The sequence below is a fragment of the Artibeus jamaicensis genome, unplaced genomic scaffold (assembly GCF_021234435.1).
Source record: "Artibeus jamaicensis isolate MK-2021 breed Jamaican fruit bat unplaced genomic scaffold, CSHL_Jam_final contig_3126, whole genome shotgun sequence".
In the NCBI taxonomy this organism is placed as follows: Eukaryota; Metazoa; Chordata; class Mammalia; order Chiroptera; family Phyllostomidae; genus Artibeus; species Artibeus jamaicensis.
Genome location: NW_026521723.1, coordinates 16,669,853 through 16,686,372, shown reverse-complemented (window position 1 = coordinate 16,686,372; position 16,520 = coordinate 16,669,853). Strand labels below are relative to the sequence as shown.

Here is a 16,520-nt window from a genome sequence, read left to right as displayed (position 1 = left end):
ACTAGGCATTATGAGTGATCTAGAGATGATTTAAAGTACTGGAGGATGTGTACAGGTTATATGCAAGTACTACGCCATTTTATATAAGGGACGTGAACATACTGGATTTTTGTATACAAGGGGGTCCTGGAACCAACCCCATCTCAGGGTTACCATGGGACAACTGTATATTAACTGTATTTTCTTATTTAATTTCCCCATCAACCCTAAGAGATAACTCTACTAGAATGACTTCCATTTTAGAGATGAGGAACCTTCTGTTCAAACAGATTAAACACTTTGCCTAAATCACACAGGAGCAGACCACAATTGAAAGCCAGCTGTGTTGACACTGGATCATAAGCATGTAATCCCTGTCCAGTGAGGCCTTATACTATATTTTGCCGTGTATAATGCGTACTTTTTTGCCCAATTTTTCTATGGAAAAAATAAGGATGCACATTATACATGGGTAGTACTAATTCCCTATTTATATACTGTACAAATGAAAGCTTTTTTTTCCCCTGAAAGTTTGGGCCAAAAATGTGGACAGGCATTATACACAGCAAAACACAGTAAAATAAACAAAACCCCTGGTCTCTTTTATCCTCAGGTTTACTGAATGGCACACAAGAATTAGATTCTCCCAGTAGCATGAAAATGTGAACTCTTGTCCTGAAACCTGCTCTGCAAACATATATGTATATCTTTTCCCTTATTACCAAAAAAACTACGTATTTCCCATGGGAAAAAAACTTTAACACATATAAAAGAAAGAATACAAAAACAGCAAAATATTATATTCCTACCACGCACAGATAACCACTGGTCATGTGATGAGGTGCCTCCTCCCCCATCTTGCTCTCTATCCTCTGTCTCCCCTCAAGTCCAGCTGACTCCTCTGTTTTCCTACACAAAGCCCAGGCTGTAGACACGAACGGGTAATGGGAGGCCTGGTTGGCTCCAGCGGAACAAATTTCAGTTCCTTTCATTTCTTGCCTCAAGGTCAAATTCTATTCCAAGGAGAAGCATTGGGAGGTATCTCCACCCTGTGGGGGTGAAGGCCGTTCTGAGAAGTCTGACCTGCTGCCAACCCAACATCACTTCTCACCCGGCTCTGGTGATGTGTCATTTCATATGACAGTTAATTTGGTGCTTGTTTCCCTTTTCCTAATGGACCGTGAGTTCCGTGAGGTCAGGAATTGTGTTCTTTTTTGATTCCTCAAGGCCAAATGGCACTTGGTCTACTGTGAACAGTTGCCCAATAAAAAGGTCTGTTGAAATGAAATAGATTAACTGTTTTCTTTTGAATTATTTCTTACAAATAACTCTCCCGGACTGGATTACTTGGTCAAAAGTCAGGCATATTTTTGAGATCTGATTGTACTGTATTGCATTTATTTGTGTATATTTCTACTTCACTTACTAGACTGTGCTCTCCTTCAGGACAGGAGGACTTTTACTCATCTCTTTACTCTCCTCAGCACCTACATTAAGTGATCCCTTGCTGAGATCAATACATTTGTTTCATACATGAACATCTAAACTCCCACCTCTCTGTCAGGCCACCTCAGTGAGTGAACCACAGTGCACCTTTGTGCTCATATAAGGAACCTATGAGCTGTCCCTGACTCTTCCTTCTTCCTCACTCCCCATCCGATCACCGAGGCCTGTTTGCGCTGCCTTCTTTTTTTTTTTTTTTAAGATTTTATTTATTTATCTTTAGAGGGGAAGGGGAGAAGGAGAGAGGGAGAGAAACATCAATGTATGGTTGCCTTTCATGCATCCCCTGCTGGGAACTGGCCTGCAGGGAACCAGCCTGCAACCCTGGTATGTGCCCTGACTGGGAATTGAACCGCAATTGTCTGACTGGGAATCGAACCGCAATTGTCTGGTTCGCAGGCCCGCGCTCAATCCACTGAGCTACACCAGCCAGGGCTGCACTGCCTTCTAAATAGCCCTGAAAGCCTCCCATTTCCATCCCCAGTGCCTCCGTCTTTCACACCAGATCTGCATACACAAGCCTCCTAACTGCCACCCCTGCCTCCTCTCTGCCCGTTTCCACGCCATTCTCCTCACAGAATACACGTTTAAAAGATAAAATTCTGAACAAATCAGAAAAAGTTTCCATTGCCTTTAGGTTAATCTTCAAAGTCCTTCCGAGCAGCCCTGCCTGCTGTGGCCCCTGCTTCCCTAAGCCTCATTTTCTCTGGCCCTGTTCCTGGTCCTTACATTTTTTATGCTCTTGTCCCACCTCAGATTCATGGAGTGTCTTACTCTCTCTTCCTGGAAGTCTTTCTCTTTCTGTTCTGCCCCTACTCCTTTCTTCTAGCTAAGTTCTCAATCTAAACATCTGTTCTTCAGAAAAGACTCTCCTGACCCTCTGACCCTCCTCTTTCCTCTGACCAGGTCAGGTCCTCCTGTTCTATGCTCCCACCAAACTCCATGCTTCCAAAACCCTAGAAATTACTTCTTTGGTGACCTTTCACCTACGAAGCTGAAGAACAGACCAGCTCCATGAAGGGCCATCGCCTTTGGGACTGGGGTATGACAAGCAGATTTTGTGCTGCTCCTGGGACTGACTGTCATTACAACCTAAGGGCATATTGCTGGCTTCAGGTGACTGCAGGTCAGAAGTATTTACCCTGGCTGGTGTAGCTCAGTGGATTGAGCACGGGCCTGCGAACCAGACAATTGAGGTTCGATTCCCAGTCAGGGCACATGCCTGGGTTGCAGGCCGGTTCCCTGCAGGCCACTTCCCAGCAGGGGATGCACAAAAGGCAACCATACATTGATGTTTCTCTCCCTCTCTCCTTCCCTTCCCCTCTGAAGATAAATAAATAAAATTTAAAAAAAAAAAAGAAGTATTTAGAGTTGAATCTGTCCTAGGAAACCTAACCCATTATTGTAGACCTTTGTGAAAGAAAATCCTAGATCTGATTAGAAAGTTGTCTCCTAAAATCCCTGTCAGAAACTGGTTCCCACAACCCCCCCAAAAATCTACTAATGCAATGTGAAGAGCCCTTTGGGAAAAAAAAAAAGACCCTATTGGCTGGACCAGACAGTGGGTCCACTTTACCATCTCATGCAGAAACCCGGCCTCTGCCCTGGCCCTGGGGCTCTCCTGCAGCGCTCCTCCGGAATCCCCCTGGCCGGCCTCTCGACCCTCCTCCACCACCTTCTCGGGATCCTGCCTCTTGTCCGGTTCACTCGAATGTTGACTGCTCAGGGAGATTTCTGAGGTTTTCTTCTCCTCCAACTGGGCTCCTGTCTCCAGGGAAAGGCCTTTGCTGCATTCTACTGTCTTCACGGCTTCTGGTCCTGGCTTGGCATCCTCAAGAGCTGCCTTCTTAGATACAGAAGCTGCAATGAGGATGAGACTTATCAGTTGGAAGAGACCGATAACTCACTTGAAAAGAGGTCATTCCCAGCACAGTCACTGACCTGGGCTAGTCCTGCTTCACAAGGATGGAGGGAATTCTCCCAGCTCACTACCCTCGCACATCCTTTACCCTTTCCTCCTAGCAATGTACTGTCCTCAGATCCCAGAATCACGGAGTATCAGAGATGGAAGATCATCTAGTCCAGCGGTTCTCAGCTGGAGACCACCTTGCTCCTCCCATCCCCGGGGAATATTTGGCAATGTCTGGAGACATCCTTGGTTGTCACAAATGGGTGGTGGATGTGGTTACTGGCATCTAGTGGGTAGAAGCCACAGATGTTGCTAAATACTCTACAAAGCACAGGACAGTCCCCCACAAATAAGAATTACCCATGCCCAAATGTCAATAGTGCGGAGGTTGAGAAGCCTCTTGCTTAATCCAATCTTTCACTTCATACGTAAGTCAATTCAATGCTAAGAAGTCAAGCTTGTCGCCTCAGGTCACAGAGACCTGTTATTTACACCAAGCTGCAAAGATGTACCGTGACTGTGACCCACAGCTTCTTGACAGGCAGCCTGGCTCAGAGCCCACAGTCTTAACCACTTCACTACATTGTCCTGCAAACTCTGTTTAAGCAAACAGAGTCTGGTTTTTAATCTCCTGCAGTGGAAAAAGAACTTCTCTCCCCTCCTTTACCTGCAGGAGTCTCAGCTCCCAGTGGCTTCTCCTCTTCAGGCCAACCTCCACTCTCCGACCCCTGGAAAGAAAACTCCTCCAGGCTGGAAAGAGACTGCAGCTCTTTCGGGGGCGTTCTGCACGGGGTGCTGTTGGTGCTGATGACAGCTGACACGCGGAGAGGCACGGACACAGCAAAGGGCTCAGAGATGTTCAGGGCCTTGCGCTGGTGACGGGGCGAGGGCTCCATCTGGAAGAGACTGCTGGCGAAGACAGATTTGCCGGCGCTGTCGTTCGAGGTGTAGAACATACCCAGCATCTTTGGGGCTGTTTGCTCGCTCTCAGGATCCTCGATGGGCCGGAACACCTTCAGCTGCTCGGGTGGGAACCGGGCCTGACCACTCTGGAGTTGACCTCGGTCACTGCTCATGTCAAAGCCCCCCTCGGCCCCCGCCGGTGTCCCCTCCTGGCCCCAGTCACCCTCCTGCTTGCTGAGGTCACAAGAGCTGCCAGTGCTGGTTCCGTGCATTTTCGTCGCTGGAATAAAAAATCCACCAGTGGCGACTGTTCGATTGAAATTACCTTTGGTTTCTTTCCCTAGTGAAAAAGCAGACAAACACATGGTCAGCAGCCTGGGCACACGTTCCCCGCACAGAGCCTCACAGTGAGGCTGGCCTGCCATCCTTGAACAGCAAAAAGGTCTATCATTCTAACACGGCACAGCTGCCCTAATAAAGACAGGGTCCTAACACTCGGTTGACAAGATAGGAAGCATCTCTGCCTGTTCTGTTATGATGCCCCGATAGGGCCATTTACTACTGTGTCATAGGTATTTGTTTTCAGCTTTGCAGGTAGAGCAGTTTCCAAAAGAAGGCCCCTGCTAAGGTTGCTGAGTGGAGTAGTCAAGCGTAAAACGCAGGTCGTGAAAACATAAATGGATGGATGGGAGGTGACAGAAGAACGTTTGCTCGAAATGAAGAAGACACACAGGGCAAAAGAAGAGAATCTTATTTTACTTTAAAACTTAAAGTAAAGTTTTAAGCCTCCTCTGGCAGATGGACCCAAACGGGGGTTTGATTTCCAGGTGAGAAAACAAATGCTGTTCTCAGCTGGACCTCTCTCCCTTTTCCCAGGCTTCCGCCCACTGATTCGGAGGATGGGAAACCAGAAACGTTAGAAAGCCCAGTTGTGAGGTTCAAGTTCCTGACTGAGAAGTGAAGGCAAAGAAGAAAAAAATCTGTATGAGAAATAAATAAGCTGGGAGATGACAAGTGAGTTGCTGGAGGTCTGGACAGTAATTCCCCGGGAGGTTATTAAGTCTCTGCCACACAGGTGACGTCTCTCACGCCCACTCTGCCGGGGAGTGTACATATCTCTGACAGCAGAGGCGACTGAGACTCGAGAGGTTCCCTAACCTGCCCAGCGCCCGTGAAAGCGGACCTGGACTTTGCGGTATGCAATTCTGTAAAACTGGGCGGGAATTGCCCCCAGAGGTTTCAAAACCAAAGCAAATGGATGAATGTAAAGGTGAGAAAATGATAAAGGTATTGAGTCAGTTTTAAAAGAGTTCATTGCGTATTTTACAAGTTGAGAATTATTTTTAAAAGTTGTTCTAAAGATTTTCTGTGTTATTCAGGTTGCTTCATTTAGCACAGAGCAAAATGTCCTAAAGTTAAAGGGGCCAGGAAGCATGGGTGGTCTGCGGCCAGGGAACCCCTGTGCTTTGTTACCTGCAGCGGTGCTGTGGGTAGACAGAGGCACAGGCCAGTCGGCCCGGTAAGAACCAAGGTGGGGAGGTGTCCCTGTGATGACAGGTGCCACCTTGTTTGCAACCATGCACACATCCACCCCAGTGAGTGACGACCAGCTACATGGCAGGCTGCCTCCTACCCATGTTTCCTAATGAACAAATGGATGAGTCTACCAACGCGAAATCAGGACCTGACGAGTACGATGAAGCTGATGTCTATGGAAACACAAATTCAAGACGTACAAGTATCAAGGCACAAAATTGTGATGCCTATAAACCAGTGCCTGGCTCTTCTTTAAGAGCAAGGGAGAGAAGACTCTTTTCTGCCTTGGATTCTAGGTGTTGCCCCTTTAGCTGCTTCAGGTGTGAATGTGATACGGCTGTTGTCTCTGTGGTCGCAGGAAGGCCAGAGAAAGAGGATGGCATTTCGGGCCTCGCCCTGCCAAGGAGCAGGGGCAGCCCTACTCCAGGCAGCCTGTGGGGTAAGTGGAGGCAGGCTGGCTTCCTCGCCCAGGTGTCCGGGTCCCTAAGGGAAGTGGTGCTCCCACAGCCTTGGGACGGCCCGATAACCAGTGTTCTCACAGACTCAGTTCAATCAACTGTTCCCATAACATGAAGTGGGCTTGCATGCACAGAATTATGTTACGTTGTGTAATGTTCTGGCAGTTTTCCGTCTTTGTTCCCCTTTAATACGTAAACAGGTAAGGACCTCCTGCTGGGGATGATGATGATGAGAGACACACAAGGACACAGGTGCCACGCCGGGGAGCAAGGGCCTCGACCTGAGACACACAGATAGATAGGCAGCTTGCAGCATTTGTGGCTTTCCCACCCATGAATAAAGGCATGCCAGACACCTCAGCGGTTCCATGATTATTTTCCTGTCTGCAATAGATACCATGAACCTTCCTGGCCTTGAAGGGTGGCAATGTACAGCCCTAAGGGCTACATGAAACCCGAGTTCAGAAAGGGCCAGGGAGGGCTTTGGGCCTGGGGGATTATGGGTAATGTGGCTGGATTCGAGCGGGCCTGGTTGCTTACGACGGTGAGTCTGGTGCAGCACCTCTGGTCTCTGAGCTGTAACCCCCAGTCCCAGATACAAGGGTCCCATCTCACCTTCCACAGGCACGGAGCACAGCGAGTCCATGCTTTTAGCTGGTCGGATAGTAGCTTTTTCCACTAAAGAAAAAAAGAAACAAATATCCCTGTTGAATGCATAGTAAGAGGAAGCTTTCGGAGCAATAGATCTGAAAGTTCCTGTCAGCGCACAAGAAAACTATCTTTAGCAAAGTTTTTCAAATATTTATAGTTTTTCCTTTGGAAAACATCCCCCCACTCCACTTTGGATGTTCCCATTTTCTGATTGGGATAGACCTTAAAAAATGGGGTATCTGTAGATCAAAATTTTATTAATATTATACAGGGAAAGACAAATTATGCTTTTTTCAAATACTTGCTATTAGCAAGTGAGGAGTCCTGAGCCCAAAGTTACCACACAAGAGGGATTCAAACGTTCATCTGTGGAATAGAAGCCATGAGGCTCCAGGCAGGCCCGCCTACTTGGCAGGCCAGAGAGCAGGATTCTTGGCTACAGCCGCATCTCTCAGCACCGAGGAAGCTGCTGCAACCGGTGAGAAGGCCCAGGGAACAGCCACTCTCTCCCATGTGCAGCTCTGCTCCTTGAGCTCTCACACGACCTCGCCCGGGAGCAGATACCAAGCAAACAAACCTTTTCTGAGTACCTGCTTTGTGCCTGGTGGACCCCAAGCATCTTTATAAGCTACCTAAGCAGGTTTTTGGAAGAGTGCCACTTGACTCAGTGAAAGATTATATTCTGGGCACAGGGTTAGGCGCTCTGTTTTCAGGGAGCTGAATTAACTGGGAGGTAGTTCCTTCTCGGTCAGGGTTGCTAGGAGGGGAAAGAGGGCGCTTTGGAAGCTGAGCGGAAACCCCAGAACTTGTGGCATTATGGTGACTTGAATTCAAACAGACTGCACTTTGAGTCTCAGCACTGCCACTTTCTGGGCCCTGTGACTTCAGATAAGCAGCTTGTGTTTCCTAACCTTCTGTTTTTTCATGTAAAATGTAACATAGAGCTGTTGGGAGGATTAAAGGAGTAATGCATATAAAAGAAGTAGGCATGCTAACCTAGAATGGGGTAAATGCTTAATAAAAAGTAAGTACCGTTATTGTTGTTATTCAGGGTAGACCAGGGTTCAGCAATAAAAAGGGAAGCTGAGAGATGGTTCTAGAAGAAGTACTTGCATTCTGACGCAAGCTTTTCTCTGTTTCCAGAAGCCACACTCCTGGACTTCTGCTGGGTTTCACAGGTCAGCCTTTAGGGGCAGTGACCATGTGACCCCAAGTGTCCTGGGGGGTGAGCGACAGTTCTGTCTGTAGAGCCATCAGTGCTTACCTTTCACACTGGACCCTCTTTCTGATGGTGCAGCTCCTTGTGGCCTCGGTGGCCACAGCAGCTGCTTCTGGAAACAGTCACCAAGGATGTCCTGGTCTCTTAACTAAGCACTTGGGGCTCCTTGGCCCGTGATTATATTCAGATTATATTTTTCTGTCTGGGACCTTCCCCCGGTGATGGTGCACCCACCGGTTTCCATGGCTTTGGGGTTTTCCTGCTCAAAGGAGTTCACCTTCGAGGGCTCCCTGCAGCCGTCCTGTCGGCGACTCTCATTCAAGTGTAGCAGCTGACGCAGCCCCATTCCGTCAACACCCCAGCTTTTCTTATTTTTGTTCCATTCCTTCAGTATGCATAAACACCCCTTTACCTGCTGTTCCCCCACCAAAAAACAATTCCCAGTGCTACTTAAAATTTCCTTAGTTATGGAGTTTTGTTTTTTAAAAGCTTAAAATTTTATTTAAATATATTCATTTGCTGATTAACTTTTTTTCACATTCACATTTCAACAAATAGCCAGTCTGCATGCCAGGTATGGAGACCATGCTGGTGGGTCATGATCACAAGCTCCCCCCACCGCCCCCCCGGTCTCTAGGGTTCCAGCAGTGCCCCTGTGGTGAAAAGTGGCCACGCAGGCAACAGACCGGGTCACGGACAGCCACCTGTATTAACACTGATGGTTCTTTAATTTTAGCCCTGCGTCCTATCAAAATTCAGTCAGTCTGATGACCTGCCTACGCTTCGTTCGTTTATGAGATATAAATCCAGCCGTTTTCTGCCTGGGCTGCATATCAGAATCATCTGGGGAACTTTATAAATCACCAGTACTGGGACTTCGCCACAGACCTCCTGCGGCAAAGCTGGCTGGCCTCTAAATCCACTACCTGGTTGGTACAATGGCTGATAATTTTGCTTTGTATTTGTTTTATCTATATTTATACTTATATCTACCTACACACCTATACCTATATTTTGCTGAATCATTTGAAAGTGAATTTCAATACTGTGACACTTCCTTATAGACTTCAACTTTAGTGTGTGTTTTCTAAGAACCACTGGCACATGTGAAAATGACACTTCTAATACTCAATGTATTCTTTCCCCAAATTGTCTTTTGTAGCCTTTTCTTCTTCCAAACTAGGATCCAGTCAAGGTTTGCTCCTTGCATTCATACATTTACCTTTTACAACTTGTTTTTATAACTATTTTCCAATTTTTAAAAATCATACTTTCAATTTATAACACTAAAGGGTCATTAGGACAGACATCATTGGTCCACCTTTTCTGACATAATACTCACCCGGACAGGTTATATTCCCTGTTATAGTGGGTCCCTCAATTCGTTCCTGTATCAATTCCTATTCACTGCTCAGATGTAACTCCCATCTCTTTAAAAATCATGACTCTGACTCTGAGTCAGATCTGAGTCTCTTCCTTATGATAGAGTTCAACTAATAAATGTAGAAGGAATAATGAAAATAGAAAACGACCCTTGGACAGACATCACAGTAGCAACTGTGGTGTTGTAAGTGTTGTAGGCAGGACCCGTGATACCTGCTAACATTGTGGATGACAGTATAAGAAACAGGCTATGTGCACAGACTCAAACTATCTCCCACAAGATACTTATTAATTGCAAAGGAAAAAAAAACAGTAACTTTACAGGGACAAAACCTTGTAGACAGCGCTTTAACCAAGTGATCAAAGCTAACACCACCCACCAGAAGGTACTGACATCACCGGCCTCCCGACAGGAGGTGCTGAGGCAGGCACAGCACTCATAGCCTCTGTCTAATCACGAGGACATAGAGACGAACCCAAACTTAGATCTGTTCTACAAAACAAATGGCCAGTGCCCTTCCAAAATGTCCAGTCAGGCAGATTGACAAACTGTCTCGATTGGTGGAGATTAAGGAGGCCTAACCACTAAATGCAATGTGGGTTCCTGGACTGTATCCTGCACCAGAAAAAGGACATTCGTGGGACCATTGGCCAAATATGAGTGAAGTCTGTAATTTACTTAATAGTATTCTATTGATACCAATTTTCTGGCTTTGATCATTGTATTACGGTGATGTACTGCTAAAATTTGGGTAAGTTATATGAACAATATGCAGGTTGTGTACTATTTTTGCAACTTTTTTGTAGATCTAAAGTTGTCTAAAAAAAACAGAGAGACTCTTTAATTAATATATGAGTTTCTCTTTCAGGACCAGTGAGTTCAATGCGATCAAACCAAAGACTTACAGAGCAGAGTCACTGGGACAGGAATTTCATAAATGCAGCTGCTGCTGGTTCTTACCTGAGAGCCTCTGTCCTCTGACAAACACACTCCCATTTCTGCTCAGCTTTGATTTGGAGTCTGATCCAGAACGTCCCAGATTAAATATTGACTTCCACTTCTTTGACTTACTGGACAGCTTTCTTCTAAAAGAGCCAAGCCATAAAGGGTTAGTTTGGTAACTAGTCATTTCAGCGGGACTTTCAAACTGAGAAGGACTTCCCCAAACGTGTCCTAGTTATGAATGGCTCTGACATTTCAGGAAATTCCTCTCTAAATGCCAAGTTGAGCCTGACCCTCACCGTATCTGGGAAGCTCTAGTTAACCAAGCTAGGCTTTCATGAGTCAGAACAAAGGACTGAATTCCTCAGAGGGAGAGGCAAAGGCTTGCCATTAAAGGCAGTGGTGGGGCAAACAGAGGCCAGGATTGATGGGACACTCAGAGGTCACAAGCAACCACACAGTTCTGGGAATTCTGGTGGTAAGCACTTTAGTCCTGGGTTTTCAAAGGTGTGTGTGTGTATTTTTTTTACAGGAATAAACACTAAAGACCATAGACCTCAGTCCTGTTATGCTCCCAGCACTGTAGCCACACTGCTGTCCCATCCACAAGTGAGAACAGAGCTAGTGAAGACTTTCGGGGACTGCAAAAGGGATATGTGAGAAAGGAACTTGGAAAAGAGTGTGGCTGGGGGAGTGGCAGGCTGCTGGGTGTAGTCAGTGGTCACGGCAGAGAAGTGCCCTGGGTATTCAGTGTGTCTCTCATTTTCCTGATGCCTGGCAACCAGGCTGCCTCAGTAGGCGGCTAAGAAATTGGAGTGCTGGACTGAATCCCAGGAGCCTGGCACCACCAGAGGTCACCACCAGGGGTCCCCACAGAGGCTCTGCCCTGCCCTTGCTGGGTTCAGCGTTCAGACTTCATCAAGTTCCAGGATAAAACCCTGCAAATTGCGGGTTCCACAAAGAACCTTTTCTCTTCAGGGTTCTCACAGAACACCCAGATCTCAAGCCCTGCACGTTTTTACCATCAATCAGAGGAGATCTGCTGTTCTGGGTGGTTTCTTTGAATCCAGCCAGGTTTTTTCCAGCACTTGGCCTTGGGGTGGATTTCACAGGGTGGCATAATCTGGGGTATGGTGCACCTCAGGTGTGGTTGAAGGCACAGAGAAAATGCACTTGATGATCCTTCTGAGGTACGCTTCTTCCCGATTCCCGAGTGGAAGTCTTATTCTCCAGGGATTCAGGTGGAGGAGCGCTGGGGCTCAGTCTTGACAGCTCACCATCACGCACTCTAGGAAGTGGAGGGCTTCTCGGCAGGTCGGTTCCAGGTGTTCCATCCCCGTAACATGCAGTGTGACAGGTGCCCCCTGCAGTTGTGCAATGTGAAGAGCTCCTTTCCCCTTCCCCAAAGGGAAACAGTCCTGCCATCCAGGGGAGGACACTGACAAGAGTTCTGAGGTGTCTGTTTTCATATTGACCAAACAGCGAGGATGACACTCTCCAATGAGAAGATTGCCTTTCAGCCCCTGCACCTACTGTCTGCCTACAATTTATGACTCCAGCTACAATGGCTGCCTCCCTTTCACAGGGAGCATGAGGGTGACGCAGCAAAGGGATGTATTGAGAGTAGGCTTGCAACAGAGGAAGTGAGAGGGAGGAATGAGGAAAGGAAATACTCCATGATTTAAAATGATGTTTGGTGTGTTTTGGGGGAAGAGGACAGCTTTGGCAGGTATGAGAGGAGAATGGAAGCCAGAGATGGCGTCTCCAAGTCCCGCGTGCCCTGACCTCCCAGTCTAGAGTGGCACTATCTGTCAACGCGTCCTCCATTCATCTCTCTCTCTCTCTACCTTTTGTAAAGTTTTGTGGAGGTGAAGGGTGGGGGAAGAGAGTTTTTATTGCTTCGTTTTGGTTTTTAGCAAACTTTTGAAAATGTCAAGCGTGTTTTGTCTAAACTAAGGCCTAAGGGGTTTTCTTCACGACTCTTGATACCTCTGAGCCCCAGTTCCATCGCAGTACCAGGATCTCAGGTCTCGACAACCTTGGGGCAGTGAGTGAAGGCACCAACCACTGGTGAGAGCGAGTTGTGGAGACGGCTCCTTTCTCCTCTGGAAAGTGTCCTTGCACCCCACCCGGACTGCATCTCCAGTGCATGCTGTCGTCCTGGCCCTGAGACTGTTTCTCCCTCCTCTGTTGCCCCTCCACACAATCATCTCCCAGAATTGCACATAATGCCACTTACTTGTTGTCTGGTAACTCAAGGACAGTGTGGAAGAGGGTGCCCATGGGAGGGACGATCTCAGGCAGACTATTCTCCCTCCTTTCCTTTCGAGCAGGATGGTTAGTAGCCAAGCTCCGGGCCTGAGCTTCTTCCAGGCTCACCAGCTTCATGGGCAGGGAGAGGGCTGGCAAGGTCAGGCTCTTCATGATGGGCCGGTTTTCTGTACAGAGAAGAGAAGAGCTTATAGACTTCTGGGAGGAGGCCTGTGCACTGATCCATCCAGATTCCCCACCCACAGCTCCTCCCTTCCTGACCTCCTGACAGGGTCCTCCTCTTGGGTCTGGTGGGGACTGGGGTAGAGTCTGCACACAGGGCCATCAGTAGATAAAATGCACTAACTGTATTTTTCACAGAGGGATCATTCATTCATTCATATGACAAACATATATTGAGCACTTACCATGGCCCAGAGTAGCAGCGGTGGGTCTTTAACCCTGGGAACCACCCTGTGCTTTGGCCAGGTGGGAGGTAGCCTCACTCGACTAGGCCAAGGCAGGAGGTTGCCCCTTCTCTCCACAGCTGGAAAAAAGGGGCTCCGAGGCAATTTAAGGTTGGAGCCTATACTTTCCCTAGATCACCTAGGTTTATATCTCTGCAGGAAAAATGCATTTACAGCCTACACTATTCTCTAAAAGATAAGAGGCTGTTTACTCACTAACCAGTCATCGTCTAGTATATGTAAGCTAACTCTTTCTTTCTATAGTTGTGTTTTTTCTTAAATAGAAGTGATGACAGATCAGTGGAGTCCAGGTTACCTCTTCCCTCCAAGTCAGTGGTTCTCAACTTGGGGCAATTTTGCACCACTTCCCTGCAGTCAGGGGTATTTGGCAATGTCCGGAGACATTTTTGGTTGTCACAGGTACATGTGGGAGTGTTACACAGGCCACAGGCCTGTGCAGTGGACACAGGCCAGGGATGCCATAAAAAAAAGTCTAAGTCTGCCTCTAGTCAGTCTTTGTCAACTTCACCAGTTTTCCATAACTTTCGAAGGCACAGAGGGATTCAGAGATAGCTTGGACCAACTGAGACACAGAAATCATTTTTTTGGGTACAGGACTTGCCTGATTTTCAGAAAGCACAATTGATAGTACTATTTCTCTTGGCAGAGCATGGCCCTCTCTGGGTAGAGGAAAATAAAAGGATCCCTGGAAAAGGGCCTTGTGGAAAATGGGGACAGACAGTGATCCCAGGGCATTTCCAGGGAGGGCAGCAGGGAGGCCATCCAGTCGATTCAGTAACTCTGTGATCCCACAAACTCGTCAGTGATGTTTTTTACTTTAACTCACTTTTCCTACTTAATCCAAAAGAGGTTAAAATATTTAAATTTAATTTACTTTCAATATTTGTAGATTCTAGATTATTTAGTTGCTTAATTACTTATTTACTTAAAAAGACTGAGTCACTCTGGGAGCAACTGGAACAGGGGGAGAACATCTCAGCAGGGTCAGGAGACCTCTGTTGAGCACCTACCTCTCCCCACACTCCTGGGCTCCAGTATCTTAAGGCCTCCCCTCATCTCTGCTTAGACGTTCAGTAGGCATCTCTATATTTCATAACGGAGTTTGTGATTTCTGTCCTCACTGCTAGACCAGCACCTCCTCCCATCTCCAAATTGGCAAACGGTACCACGGATCACCCAGTTGTGTACTCCAAAACCAGTAGTAGTAACTTTCCAGTCATTCTTTTCCTTGATGCATCCCCTTCTCCCACATCTAGCCTATAATCAGGTCCTGTAACCCAGCCTCTGAAATATATCCTGAGCCCAGCCACTCTCCTCCACTCCCATTAACACACTGGTGCAGGCCACGATGATTTCCCTCCTGGTTTCTGCCATAGCTCCCGAACTGGTCTCTGCTTCCAGCCTTGTTGCCTGTATGTCGCCTCTTCACACAGCAGCTAGAATGCTCAGACCCTCGGATCACTCCCTGCTCCAAAGCCTCCAATGCTTTCCACGGCACTGGAAACACACCAGACTCTTAGCACGACTTGCAAGGACCTCCATCTCCTTCCCCTCTTTTCTTTGACCACTGACCCAGTGGTCTACACTCCTAATGGTCTATACTCCCACAATTTATATGTAAGTATTTGTAAATTATACAGACTTACCACTGTATTTGTATTAATAAAAACATTAAAAGTCATAGAAATTATGAAGTATACAATAAAAATAAGTGAAAAAAGAAATTGTAATAGTTTTTTCTAACTCCCATACTTCAGCACTGTGGTCTCTGGTGCCCCACAGGTGAAGCACCCCACTTTGGAGCCCACATTGGCTCTCGCCGCAGCGGCCAACTTCCTGCAGCTCTGTGAGCCCCTTCCCACCTCAGAGGTTTGACACTCCCTGTCCTCTGTGTGTGGGACATCCATCCCCCAGATTCTCACATGACTGGTTCCTTCGGTCATTCAGTTTCAGGCCACCGACCACCTCCTCAAAGACCATTACAACTCTGTACCCAAATAACACCCCAAGTCATTGCCCATTTCATCACCTTGCTGTCTGTTCTTCTCGGCACTTAAGGTTTTGAGGTGATAATATATTTATTTGTAAACTTATTTATTGCCAGTCCTTCCAACCAGACCATAGCTCTCTGTGCAGGGAAGTGTCTTTGCTGTGTGAGTAAGGACAGTGTCCTCAGTGTCTCCTGGCACACCAGAGGTGCTCAGGATGTACTTATGTTTTACGGAATCTCACTGCTCTCATTTATCAGTTAAAGGTACTGGACTCTATGGCTTCCAGTCATAGAGTCCAGTCTTTCCAGTCTGAAATAGATCACTATTTCCAAATCTAGAATTTCAGAGGACATGACTTATTTTATTTTGTGTATAAATTAACTGTTACCTTACCGGACTCAGTGCAAATTCATAATAAGAACATTTGAATAACATGTATTGAATAATAAGTATCAGAGGCAATCAAGAGTTGAAGGGCCAAGAGTAAACTGGATTTCACTATGCAGGACAAAAGATGATTAAGGCAATGGTCACAGAAAGAACCGGCATTTCCAAGTTAGAATTAGGAACGGCCTTAACACTAAACATGGATTGACTGTTTAGAAGAACACTATCCAACAGTCATTACTTATAAATAAACTACAGTGGTTTATTTATCTTTTTTCTTCTCAGAGGCAGCACAGACATAAGAAAAGAGCAAGACTGGAAGATCTTAGGTTCAATGTTCAGTCCCACCAGTTATTAGTCATGTGGATTTGGACAGTTACTAAGCTTTTCTGGTTCTCCGGCTCTTCACGTGTAAAATAAAGTTGATAACAACTTCATGATGGTTGTTGCGGTAAATCAGTGAGATGATGTATGTGCTTGCAATAGTTCTTGGCATAGAATAAGTCCATAATATATTACTGGTTGACTCAAAAGTATGAATGAATGAATGCATATTACTTCTCATTTACTTTCAAAAGGATTTATATAGCTTACAATAAATAAGACATCTATAATGGGGGACTTAAAAATAAAAGAAATGTCAGCCACTTATAAGTATATAATCAAGAGAATTGAAAACATATGTTCATGTAAAAATTTGTGCATGAATGTTCATAGAAGCATTACTCAAAAAAACCCCCAAAAAACAAACAAAACCCCCCAAAACCACAAATAAAACGAATCCCAAAATGTCCATCAGCTGATGAATGGATAAACAAAATGTAGTATATTCATACAACAGAATATTACTCCACCATAAAAAGAAATGAAATACTGACACGTGACAATATGTATCAATGTAAGTGAAGGAAGTCAGTCAC

At 46.3% G+C, this 16,520-nt stretch overlaps 1 protein-coding gene across 1 annotated transcript in view; it reads right to left on the bottom strand.

Annotated features, from left to right (window-relative positions):
• ARHGAP31 (Rho GTPase activating protein 31) overlaps positions 1 to 16,520 on the bottom strand; it is a 101,174-nt gene that overhangs the window by 7,288 nt on the left and 77,366 nt on the right. The window contains exons 7-11 of the mRNA XM_037158725.2: positions 12,724 to 12,922; positions 10,503 to 10,627; positions 6,904 to 6,966; positions 4,059 to 4,634; positions 3,059 to 3,342 (exon numbers count right to left, since the gene is read on the bottom strand). Coding sequence (XP_037014620.2) covers positions 3,059 to 3,342; positions 4,059 to 4,634; positions 6,904 to 6,966; positions 10,503 to 10,627; positions 12,724 to 12,922 — 1,247 coding nt within the window. The remainder of the gene's footprint in view (positions 1 to 3,058; positions 3,343 to 4,058; positions 4,635 to 6,903; positions 6,967 to 10,502; positions 10,628 to 12,723; positions 12,923 to 16,520) is intronic.